Here is a 12,384-nt window from a genome sequence, read left to right on the forward strand (position 1 = left end):
GAGCATGGAGGAAATTTGCGTGAATACAAAATACATTTTTGACATAAGATTACTACTTATTGTTTCCTGGATTAAAAAAATAAACAGTTTTGAAGTTCTCAAGATGCTGAAAGAAACATACACACAAAGAACGTTTTAGAACATCTACATTTTCTGTAGGCAAACTCCATTTGCTGAGGAAGATCACGTCATATGACCAAAAGCCCCCGATCAGATACTAAATCATTTCTGAGGTGAGATTGTAAAGACATAAAAACTTTCTTCATTTCCTTCTGTTCTGAGCGTTTCTTCTCATGTTTCCTCTCTTTTTAATTTTCTTCTTTACTAGGAATGACTCGGTAAATACAGTGGTTTTTAGTCAGTATTTTATTGAATTACATAAATTGGAAAAATGATAAATTAAGGACTTAATATGTGCAGAAAAATTAAGGAGTACAATGTGTTGTAACAACAAAACATAAAGAATACTTTCAATTAAATACAACGAAAAGTATACAAACAAACATGTTTGCTAGAAAATTTAATAAAAACACAAGAATTACAAAAAGTGTAAGTTAATTAATACATGTAAAGTGTACAGAAGCATTAAAGTAAACACAAACACTATCACAGGTATTCAGTTTGAACACTCGAGGATGAAACTGTAAACTAAGTTAACAAAACGTAAAGCTGGATAATAAATGTCATACTTCATTGGTATTTCCTGTTAATCAACTCTTGTAATGACTGATATGTGGACGGGCTGGGAGAGGTGATGTCACAGTGATGACATGTCATCAGCGGTAGATGAGGTCACTGAGCACGGTGGGGAGTTTCCTGCTCTTCATCTCTCTGGACATCTGACACCAGACGCAGGATGGACAGCAGGTAGAGCACAAACAGTCGTGGCACAAACTGCCCTAAAAAACACAAGAGAAGAGTTCTCACATCTTCCACTGCAGTACAAGTACCAATAATACACTGTACAGTTACCACACTGTACAAATACTAAACAGTTTGCTCTGTTCAAAACAGTAGATATTTACACACTTCTCTACATGTATGCTACATGATGTTTCCAATAAGTTTGTGTTTCATTATCAAATCCTCTGTCAATGTAAACACCATCCATTTTGTTTAATCACCATTTTCCCAGTAAACATACATTTAGTTTTATTCCAATTCATTTCCATCAAACAATCTCTTGAGTTTGACTATTTCACACACTATAACAGTAATTGTCTTTATATCATACCCAGAAGAAAAAAATATATGTATAATCTTTGACCAGAAAAACTGCAGTGTTTTGGATACTTAGCAAACAGGTTTGGGCCGAATACCAACCCCTGTGGGCCTGCTTGTTTAATCTTATTAAACTGTGATTCATTATCAGCAAACAGCAGAAATTGCTTTTTGTTAGCTAAAAAAAGCGAACTCAGACACTGAATATCTTAAAGGGTTTAAAGCCAAAAAGGTTGTGAGGTTTAATCTTTAAAAGAGTGTTGTAGGCTATGAAAATAAAATAAAATAAAGTAATAATAGAGCAGCCTTAATTCAGAGCCTCTCAGTCTCCGCAGCATTGACACATCAACACAATTAAGCACAGGAAAACACACTAAATAATCACAGTAGTAATAAAGAGTTATGTCCTCACTCTGATGCCGTAGCGTTGACGTATGGACACCCTCATGGACATGGTGATGGGATAAGTGCAGCTGAAGATGTCCAGCAGGGGGAGACAGAGACACTGACCGTATGCTTTAGCGGTTTTACAGGCGAAGCAGGGGCAACACCAGAATGCAAAGCAGCCTTCAACACAAAATATCAACATATTAGCACACAACATATAAAATATAAACTCATATTTTCAGTCTGAACAAAATTAAAAACTCATCCATTTTGATATTTATTGAGTTGTATCATAACTAAATTAAAAGAGGATTCATCTCAAAAACTAGTTCTTCTTTACAGATCAGTAGTTTTATATTCACACCTACTAACTGACAGATTTAACATAGGCCCAACTGTTTTGTAGTTAACTGAACCAATTTAAAAAGCTAACGTTAGCATGCGAATATCTGACTCGTTTAGAGCAATCGAGGTAAAAGAAAAAGAGTACAGTCAACATATATGACCTGATAAATGATGTTTAATAATGATTTTGTCTCAAGTTTTTTATTACATTTCACAATAATTTTGAGATTCACATCTCAAAATTATTAAATGAATGCTAATAACATTTAATAAGTATATTAGTCTATGCCAGTTAGCTTAGCATAATCAGGTGTTTCCCACTAATTAGGATTTAGACCGTATGATTACTACAAACCCCAAACATGGATTTGCGGACAGAAATTTAACAAACAAATACATTCACAATCATTTATCTTACAGCTCTTAAAACTACAGGTTGATTTTTGAAAGGTATGCTAGCTTGGGATGCTACAATGACTACAGATGTTTCCCAGCAATGCTTGAGATGACATTCCAAGTTACAGGGTGTCAAAGCTACAAAGACATTCCAAAAACCTGATTTAATAAACCACTTGTTGTAAAGTAGAACAAGGAAGAAAAACAATGTGTGGTCTGGTTGTTTCTCTTCACTGTCTCTCTGAGTGGAATAACGAGCGTCACTGTACATTCTCTCATGTCGTCACAGCAGTCACAGATCCCAGAAGTCCATTCACCATCATCAGAGGAGAAAACCAGACGTTGAGGCTGGCTCCACACCGGCACACTCATCCTCCTCAGACAGGACACAGACAGTCAACAGGTTAGCATCTCAATCACAAATATCAGCATTATACCACACATCACAGATCCTTTACGCTGAAAAAAAGCAGAAAGACAACATTGAAAAAAAAAGCGATACTTATATTTAACTCTTTACTTCACCACATACATTTTACAGATTGGTTCATGATTGATAAAAACAATAATTTCCCATTCTATAATAATACAACACTGTGACAGGGGCCATTCTGCATGACTTAACGTCTGGTTAAAATTTTCATACATTTAAATTCAGGACTTCTACTTCTACTCAAGTAAATCATCTAAGTACTTCTTCAAGACTGCCTTTCATGTTATAGTATATTTTAGGATTATTAACACTGATGTATCCTGAAAACTGTTTCTCAGTTCATTGAGAGTATTTCAACTGTTTTCATTTCAGTCAACTTGTTTGAAAAAGGTTCTAGAAAGAAAAGTCTGTACCTCAGATGAATACAAAAGTCCAATAAAACAGATTGCAGCTGTTGGACTGCGTTAAAGTGGATTTTTTAGGAAATGTTCAAACTAATTTATTTGCATTGAAAACAGTAAAATATTCTGGCTTCACATTTTACAAGACAAAAAAAAAAAGTCAATGGAGAGTTCAGACGCAACTTCGCGTTTTCAATTTTCAGAATTAAGTAGCTCATCATATATAAAAGACTCCTGTGTTTTGAATAAAAAAACAAACAGCAAAATGTTAGAAAGATGTGGTGCCATTAAAAGGACATTGTTTCCCTTGAAATGTAGTATAAAATAAGAAGCACTTTATCAGGCCCCCCAACTTTTAGCCTTTAATATTTTATGTAATAATCAGAATCTCTATCATGGTTAGCGGCGCATTCAAAAATGATAAACAAACATATACAAAACCCCTGAAGTGTTCCAATGGAAACTGGAACATGTTTCATGTGAATCCTTAAAAACTGAAAAATTCAGGTAGAAGCTGATTAAAGTAAACTTTACAGTCCTGAATACTTTCAACTGTCATCTCGAATTTTGGCACGTTAGATTAAATAAACTAAAACCGAGGGAGAAGCGTGAAAAAGATCATAATCTTACCTGTGTGTGTGTCTGACTGAGAAGTGATTCAGATGCTCTGATTGGCTGAAGACGTCTGTGCGGGATGAAGGTTTAGGATTAACCTGCCTGACCTGCCAGACTGGAACATTTCTTACTTTTTAGTTCAACAGTTTCGTCAGACTGACTGCTCTGACTCACAACAACAACGCTTTTTTAAAGGATGTTGTTTAATATACAGAAATCACATTTAAACTCTGGAGCACCAAAGGTCAAAGATATGACTGAATACATGAATAAACAATTATGTTAGGACTGTAAAGGTTATATTTTACACAATATTCTATCTTAATCTATCCATTTCAAGGTTGAAACTGGTACCTCAGGTAAAGAATGTAAATTATATTAAAATCCATCTTCATGTGTCTTATGTTTTGGCACATTGAGTAGAAAAAGTTGGCCCCCAGTCTGTGTGTAGTTAAAAGATTCAGCCACCAGATGACGACAAACACTGAACTCTGGATTCTGGTTTGATACCAGCAGCTGCTTTCAGTCCCTGTTTAAATGATTTGTCATAATCTTAAATGACTCATAACATGACAGAATGATCAGTATACAACAGAATTACAGTTGAATTTGTGCCAAAAAAGTCATGTTTTAGTTTTGACTATTTAAGATGGAACAGAGAACAGAAAGCAACTTCATCACTAAGACACATTATTCAAAAGTTACATAAGTGTTTTACTAGATTAAATACACAATTGACAGTTGATGAAATGAAAAGTAACAGAGCAGTGACAGAGAAGGTACTTTTTGTTGAAAGGCTCAAAGTACTGCAGAACCCATGAGCCTCAGAGGCTGTTGCTATGGAAAAAAAACTCCATCCACTGCAGTAACATCATAGTTCGACAGAGATCGACCTTCAGCAAATCCAGCTGGTTGTCAACAACAACAATATATCCATGACAAACAATTATGTCTAATTATCTTGATCCTGGTGTAGGGATGCCATATTTTTGTAGGAGTAAGCATCGCCCTGGTTTCCTTGACAAAAAACCTATGAGATCTTTAAAATTGGATTTAGGAATATTGCAGAAGATTATCTCAGAGGCAAACAAAAGTTTGTGATACTTCAAGGTTTTGTTCAGCAAACAATCTTCACAGATTAGCACCACTTTTTGATTTTCGAAGTGTAAATAAAATCACTAAAGGTAAAAACTACGGTTTGGCTATAAACAGACTGCAATGCAGTAACACGACTTAAATGTCTCCACCACTAAGCGTCTCTTACTACACAATTACTATTCAGGTTTTCTATAAACTGATCAGTCTACAAGTTGTAAAGTAAGAATAGTTTGTAACTGAAGGTGGCCTGTAAAGACAGACTAGTGAGTAGATGAGTGTCAGTTTTCTCTGATGTTTAATGTCCATGACAACTTCTGTAGACTCACTTAGACACTTGTTAGAAACCATCAACAGACACGTACAACAGTCCTCATTAATTTATATTTATTTTTCTGCATTTAACATAGCTGTTCATCTTTTGTAACTGGGAGAGTTAATTCTGGAAGAAGGGGGAAAAAGTATTTGAGACCTTTCTCAATGAAGCAAAAATGTTGTGAGTTCTGTGTTGTGATTATTGTCCTCCTGATTCAGCCAGAACAGTTTCATGTCCTCCTCACTGCCCCCTTTAAAGTCACCATGGTGACAATCTGGGGGACTGCAGAAGCTCTGCATGGGTTCTTAATCAAAGAGACAAGTTCCTGTTTTTTGCCCAGGGCTTGTCATTGTTCTGTCTCTCTTCTCAGCAGGTCGGTGAAATCAGGGGCAGTACTCATACTCGCCTCCATCACCGCCTCCATCTATCTGGTAAACGTTTTCCACGGCCGAACTTTGTCTATGGAGGTGCAGGGAGGACGAAGTCGAAGTGAACTGGGCCCAACTGTTGACCTGCTGCTGCGGAGGGCTGGAAGACAAAGAATTAAAAAATAATTAGTCATTGTTTAGTTTTTCATTACTCTCCTTGGTAGCACTGATATTGCCAAGTTAATGATATCATGGATGAATATATACCAAATATACAATTTGGCACTCACTGTAAAGAAAGTTAGGCTGATTTGAGACACTACACATAGTGTTTACTTTACTTCATTACTTTACAGAGTAAAGTTTTACCATTTATGCATATTCAGATGACTTGACTGACTTGATGACTCAGTGTTTCCCTACAAAGTGGTTAGTAAGAAATGATATAATCCTGATCCTTTACAGGAACCTTACTATTAAGGGAGTGCTTCTCAAATAAAAAGTCCCCATTTAAACATTTATCTCTCTGCTCGTTGGTTATGATTACATTATTGAACAAACATCTCCTCCTTTGGTCACGTTTTCCTGTGGTTTAGATCTTGACATTTACGTTGTGACATCTGTGTCCGGAGATCATCAGCGAGCGCTTTGAATGTCACATCAGTCAGAGAGGAAACCTCAAAGGTTTCCTTTCTTCACTTTAATTAGGCTACCCATTTCAAAGTTTCGGTTCCTAGTTTGAAAAATTGAATAAATCTGCCAGCAACGAGAGACAGACCCTCCAGCTTCATCATATCAGACTTTCAGGAACACTCAGGTTTTAATTACTCCTTCAATTAAGGTTATTAAATGCCGCAGGGGTTTAAACTATCCTGATTGGATAAAGTGTGCAGGGACACTAATGGGTTACTAACCAAACATTCTGTAACATTGATCATTATTGGAACACATAGCTATCTTATCTTACTTCAATGAAAATATATCACTTATTGCAGCTTTAATGTACAAAAGATATTTTCAGAACATCTGCAACTTTAACAGTTATTTCACATTTTATTTCAAATTTTCTTGTCAGAAATTAGAAAACATTAAAATACTGCATTCAGGACGCTCTGTAGGAGGACTGGTGGAAAAGTTTATCTAAATTCACAATTTTCTGCTCTGACTCTTGTCCTCCGCTTCTGTTTGGCAAAAATCTATTGTGTGGTTTGTGGTTGTGTGTTTTTTTTCTCTTGTTGCTGAGTTTCAGTTTGAACACAACGCAGCTTAAAGACGATAGGCGACAATGCAGAGGGCGTTGAGAACTTGCGATGTGAGAAACCCGTTGCAAGTGAATTCCCGACCCCTGAGGTAAAAAACTGCCGACTCACGGGGGCTCTGCCAAGACATGATTTGTCATCAGAGAGACGCGGCTGCTGTTTGTTCCAACAACTCTTTATCAATCACAACGTCCTATGATGATTGTCTCTAAACCGCCATCAACAGAACAAGAAAAGAAGAAGTTTTAATGTGTTACCCAATCTAAATGAGTCACAGTACGAAACTTACATTTTATGGAGCAGAGTCCATCTTCTGACTGCAGAGACACAAAAACACCAGAAATCAAATTAACGAGAGGTTTTCTTTTACAAAAGAGTCATGTGGCATAACAGACATCAAACAACATCTCGTTCCCAGGTTGTCCATACTGACGTTTTGGGTTGGTTGATCAGGCTAAAAGCGTCATAATAACGACCTGGGAACGAGACTCAACCATCAGCTATCTTATATATTGCACTATTACCAGCAGGACAGTCGAGTGTCTGGGGTCAGTTCAGTCAAAGCGATGTGCGTCACAAACTCTGTTCTGAACACTTCACATGACCTCCACCCTGGACGACTGACCACTAGTTCCTCTCTGGGTTAAAGCAGGACGTTTGGCTTAAGTTAACACTTAAACTGTAAAACTTGGCTCTCGATTGGTGTGTCTTTAAAGACATTAGCACAGCGATGGGAACATTAACTGCTGTACGTCTTGACTTACTGATAATGACGAGTCCGCCTGCTGTGACCAAAGCTATCAACCCGAACAGAACACACACTAGAACCACAGGTACAATGTTGTTCTCCTGCTGATGTAAAACACACAAAAACACACAAAACAAACAGGAAGTTAAAAAACACAACAACGTGTACCGCAGCTTTAAAATTTAAAAAATTTAAAATCAACAAAAAGCAGATATATATTTTTCAGATTTTGGGGCATTTCTTGTTCTCAGAATTAGTTTAAATTTGTTTTGATATAAACCATATAAAGTAAATTCACATTCTGTTCTTTTTGCTGTTCACACAGGAAATATAAGTCTCTATCTCACCTCAACACTGATGCTACTGGAGGAGGAAGTTAGGAGGGCCCCTGTGAAATTCATGTGACCTGCAGGACAAGGAAATGAAAGCAGATGGTTTTGGTCCAGCTGTGTCAGCAGCATGATGTCATAATGAAGGAAGAAGGTTCGGAAACAAGTTTGATCATTGAGTTACTTTGTGTTTGTACCTATACTTGTGCTTGTATAATTGGCTGCTGGCTGCTCTGTAGACGTCTCTGTGTTTACAGTTGATGTGGTCGTCTGTGGAGCTGAAACAGATATAATGTGACACGGTGACCTCAGAAAGTCTCAGTGTGTTTAAGATGAAGACTGTCAGATCAACTAAAACCATCTTTTCAATTGCACTAAACATGTGTTTACACCTCTCTCACTCTTCTCTATCATCTTTATTTTTAAATTTCACTGTCAGTGGTGGAAGATCTTGACCTCAGATCTTGTACCTAATACCTCAGGGTGGCTGGATGGGGCGAAAGTTTGATCTTTTCCTAAACCATACCAAAAAGTTTCTGTGCCAAAACCTAACCAAACCGGGACTGTTTCGCCATGTTAATAAGCTATAATATGTGACCTGTTTGTCAGCAGCTTTATAAAAAAAATTGTGACCAGAAGTATTTGTTATTGCTAACTTTAATGTGGAGCCCTTCACGTACAAAACTCACACTAGAGAGGAATTTGAACAGCAAAGTTTTAAGGCCACTGGCCAGACAGCAGTATCTGTATCAGACCACTGGATATTTTTAAGGACACCTGTGGACATTTCCAGTCTTTTTTGTGGTGACTGTAAGCAGCTATTTTTCAAGGGAGGTCAGATAATCTCCATCCATGAGGAAACCATGATGCTTTCCTCACCGTTATCAACCTACATCAGCACAGTGTAATTGAAAATTAACCTAAACAAATGTAAAAATGTGACAAAAAGAAACGATCTGTTTTAACCTTTCTGTGGGTTTGCAGAAAGGTACTTTGCTAACATTTCTTCTGGTTTTTTGGTGGTTGTTTGATGAGTTTGGAGTGAGAACAAGGTTCATCACTTTGTGAAACAATGACTGTATAAAGGATATACACAGATTCCTGAAAAGCTTCTAAAATGTCATTAACTCATGTAATTCGCAAATGAATGCATCCTGTTTTCATTCAGACCCGAGTGAGTGAAAAAAGATAATGTTTTGGACCTCAGTGCATCACTCTTGAACCTCTGCACTTAACTGACACTTTCTACTGAGTTTGTAACATTTTAGGGATTATTGAGGAATTATTACTGGACCAATAGATGAAGCTTCAATCTGCTTCCTGTTGTAGATCTCACTGCTGAAACTCAAACAGTCTTTTAATAAAGACAACAGTTGTGTAAACTTCAGCCTTTCTGCAGAAACATTGTTTTAACAATATTTTCTCACCTGTCTTAATGGTCAAATCAAAGTGATGTTTGTCATCATTGAACCATCCAGGGATGTCCACTCTACACCCGTACCGTCCAGCATCTGAATCTGTGAGGTTCAGTATGGTCAGAGAAACATCTCCTTTATCCAGTTGTCCCAGTAACTGATACCTGCTGGAAGCTCTGGTTCCTTCTATCACTTTACGACCGTCTGTGGAGATGAGCTGGTTGTTACAACCTGATGATGGTATGTGTCCTCGTCCCCAGCAGACTGCCAGCGCTCTGTTGTACTTGAAGTCGTATGTGCATGACAGAGTAACGTTCTGACCGGTTTGACCAACAACGCTGCTGCTGCCACACTCACTGACTGTAGAGACAGAAAAAACAAGTAAATTAACTTCAGTTTTTGTATCTAAGAATCTAAAACGTGCTTGTTACTGAAAATATCCCAACTGTCAGATTGATGTATCACCTGTTTCAATCTGTTTAGTTACTAAATTATGTTTCTTTTTATCTGTTTTACTGACAGACTACTTTGCTTTACTGTCTGTTTTTGCCGAGGTGCAACTCAAGACAATAGAAACTGAACTGATGATGTGAGAAAATGCAAAACCCCCAGCATGTTGGTTTGTTCCCTTCATCAGACAGCTAATATCTGGCAGTTCATCTCTGTGTGAAGCGCCATCAGAGTGTGCAGCACTTCTAATTATCAGATTATCTGTTTGTCGTCCTGCAGCTGTAACAGATGTTACTCTGATAAAAGGGGTTTGGTCTCATGTGACAGCTGGATCTGATGACCAAATGATTTTCCTTATAACAAAATATATAATATTGAAAACGAAAACTGGGCTGCAGGAGAAGTGAATGAAAAGTTCAAAAACTGCAACAAAAAAAAGGTAGGGAAAACTTGTTGACGAGAACAAGAAACATATTATTGTCAGTTACAGCAAGGTAGTAACTGTTGGTTTTCAACTCAATTCAACTTAACTTTATTTATAATGCATTTAAATCATGTGAAGATAATAATAATAATAATAATAATAATAATAAGAATAATAAGAATAAGAATAAGAACAATTACAATAGCAATATTTCTACTACTAGTGCTAATAACAAGCACACATATTCACAAAAATACAACCACAGGCTTCAGAAGGAATAACAAGCACAAGAAGTTTGTTTAAAGTTGAAAACCTCAGCAGAACGGGAAAAAACTGTTTTTCTTTTCTATTTTCCTGTTTTTATCACTTTTAAATGAGAAAACAACATGAAAGACGTCAATAGTGATAATGCAAAGTAAAGATCAGAGTACCTGTGAGGAGAGCGAGAAGCAGAACGATCTTCATGATGAAGCGAGTCACACTGACACACTGACATCACAAACACTGCAGTTAACCACACAGCTGCATAGCACACTGTAAAGAATGATGCACAAACTAAAAACACCTAACAGAGACTACACTATGAACGAATCACTTACAACAGTAAGAGATGAATTAGTATCAACCAATTAAGACCTATTATGTAAAAACCTTTGTGATTAATATTTACAGTCAAATTACATTTTTCATATTTTCTTCATCGTTTACTTTTTTTTTTGTATCTCATATTTCTCTGGCAGGGATGAAATATTGTGGTTTGGTCTTCATGTTTGACCCAAATCTACTGATGCTTCTGTTAAGAACAGGACTTCATCAGATAGACCACATTTTAGAGATAAAGGAACTATCTGAGGGGGAGGTGGTCTCATCAGTTACTACATCTTAACCAGGCTGATGGCTTTAGAGTTTCTCATGGTCGCCAGTGTGTTAGTGTTAACACAGTGGTCAGAAGAAGTTTGGGGTGTGAACAACACGTGACTTCCTGCTTGTGGCGTTTGGTTTCGGCTGCTTCCTCGAACTCAGAGTTTCATTTCATCAGGGGCTGACAGCCGGGTGCCACACTGCAAAAAATATGTGCAGCTCGTTGTCCTGTTCACTGAAAGAATATAGAAGAATTTTTAACCACTACTTTTAAAAGTAAATAATAGCCAACCCAACAAACAGAGTTGCTGTGCTTTCTACAAAAAGAAATAAAACAATGTGGAGATGTTTATTAATATCCTGATAATCAACAAGTGTTGCACACACACAGTATTCAGTCAATCATCTTTTTATGTTTTCATTTCAGCATCTATTTGTTTGTCCTTTATCTTAACAATGAAAATATTCATTTAATTATTCAAGCATTTATTTAAGCCTGTGTTTAAGTATTTGCTTATCTATTGATTAATGAATAGGCCGTGTTTAGTCCTTCATACCTCCCTTCCTCCTCTAGGTTGTTTGAAAACAGCTGCTGAAAAACTCTAGTACGGGAAAAAATACAAAGATAAAACAGATAAAAAGATCAAATACATTAATATTTATCTCTCAATTTAAAAGATGTTTGCTCACCGCTATGACAACGAGGAGAACTATATTCTGTAATCCTGCATTACCGAGTTTTTCCAGAACACTGGGGTCAAAAGACCAGTGGCGCTGTCGAGCTGATATATATAAAACACAACTATGCATTTTCTTTTGTTCAATTTCAAAGGAATATAAACGACTTTACGACAGTACAGCAGGATTTTAAGAAGGAATTAATTATTTTCCATGGCAATAGAAATAAAACACTGCTTTCTCTCATCAGACAGATGTCAAAATGTGGTGGAAATGCAACAGTCTCAGCATCTTATCCATAAATTACCAACAGAAATTCTGTCCATGATTTAAACTTTTTTTCAAGGTTTGGCTGGGGGAAAAAAACTTTAAGGGCCAGTCCTGTTGTATTTAAGCACACTGCAGGTGTGTCTCATTAAATTAAAAAGTAAAAATGTTTTACTCAAATCTGGAAAATCTTAAACTTCCTGCAAATAAATGATAATAATTCCAAGTAAAAAGGAAACCATATTTGATCAAATCACAACAATAAAAGCACCATTGAGCTGCACAACAGCTACACTCTGTGGTCAAAGAGTCCACCTGGTGGCCAGAGAGTAGAACTGCAGTAAATCATGACCACATGGCAGAAAAGAACCAAGCC

At 36.8% G+C, this 12,384-nt stretch overlaps 2 protein-coding genes across 4 annotated transcripts; both read right to left on the reverse strand.

The window, feature by feature from the left end:
• Positions 1-357: 357 nt before the first annotated feature.
• Positions 358-4,057, reverse strand: LOC115594380 (cornifelin homolog B-like). 2 transcript variants are annotated; one of them, XM_030438438.1, is made up of 3 exons: positions 2,619-4,057; positions 1,634-1,788; positions 358-894 (listed from the first exon to the last, which is right to left on the reverse strand). In XM_030438438.1, exons 1-3 carry the CDS (start codon positions 2,719-2,721, stop codon positions 793-795), a joined length of 360 nt encoding a protein of 119 aa, XP_030294298.1. In that variant the 5' UTR covers positions 2,722-4,057; the 3' UTR covers positions 358-792. The 2 variants fall into 2 exon arrangements, with proteins under 2 accessions (XP_030294298.1, XP_030294297.1); XM_030438437.1 differs by having other exon boundaries at positions 358-899.
• A 1,117-nt stretch (positions 4,058-5,174) lies between these two features.
• LOC115594378 (hepatitis A virus cellular receptor 1 homolog) lies at positions 5,175-10,685 on the reverse strand. Of its 2 annotated transcripts, none has more exons than XM_030438435.1 (7): positions 10,634-10,685; positions 9,341-9,688; positions 8,111-8,191; positions 7,932-7,990; positions 7,601-7,685; positions 7,126-7,153; positions 5,175-5,737 (listed from the first exon to the last, which is right to left on the reverse strand). In XM_030438435.1, the coding sequence occupies exons 1-7, from the start codon at positions 10,665-10,667 to the stop codon at positions 5,593-5,595; spliced, it is 780 nt and encodes a 259-aa protein (XP_030294295.1). In that variant the 5' UTR covers positions 10,668-10,685; the 3' UTR covers positions 5,175-5,592. The 2 variants fall into 2 exon arrangements, with proteins under 2 accessions (XP_030294295.1, XP_030294294.1); XM_030438434.1 differs by having other exon boundaries at positions 7,601-7,688.
• Positions 10,686-12,384: the final 1,699 nt, after the last annotated feature.

The sequence above is a fragment of the Sparus aurata genome, chromosome 13 (assembly GCF_900880675.1).
Source record: "Sparus aurata chromosome 13, fSpaAur1.1, whole genome shotgun sequence".
Lineage (NCBI taxonomy): Eukaryota > Metazoa > Chordata > Actinopteri > Spariformes > Sparidae > Sparus > Sparus aurata.

What these genes read in the sequence shown, in the direction of transcription:
- LOC115594380 (XM_030438437.1), bottom strand. Translation starts at nt 2,721, where the DNA reads ATGAGTGTGCCGGTGTGGAGCCAGCCTCAACGTCTGGTTTTCTCCTCT. An exon ending in CTGTGACGACATGAGAGAAT is followed by an intron (nt 1,789 to 2,618) that starts GTACAGTGACGC and finishes TTTGTGTTGAAG; the next exon opens with GCTGCTTTGCATTCTGGTGT. An exon ending in GTCAACGCTACGGCATCAGA is followed by an intron (nt 900 to 1,633) that starts GTGAGGACATAA and finishes TGTGTTTTTTAG; the next exon opens with GGCAGTTTGTGCCACGACTG.
- LOC115594378 (XM_030438434.1), bottom strand. Translation starts at nt 10,667, where the DNA reads ATGAAGATCGTTCTGCTTCTCGCTCTCCTCACAG. An exon ending in TGATTTGACCATTAAGACAG is followed by an intron (nt 8,192 to 9,340) that starts GTGAGAAAATAT and finishes TATCTGTTTCAG; the next exon opens with CTCCACAGACGACCACATCA. An exon ending in AGGCGGACTCGTCATTATCA is followed by an intron (nt 7,154 to 7,600) that starts GTAAGTCAAGAC and finishes GTGTCTCTGCAG; the next exon opens with TCAGAAGATGGACTCTGCTC.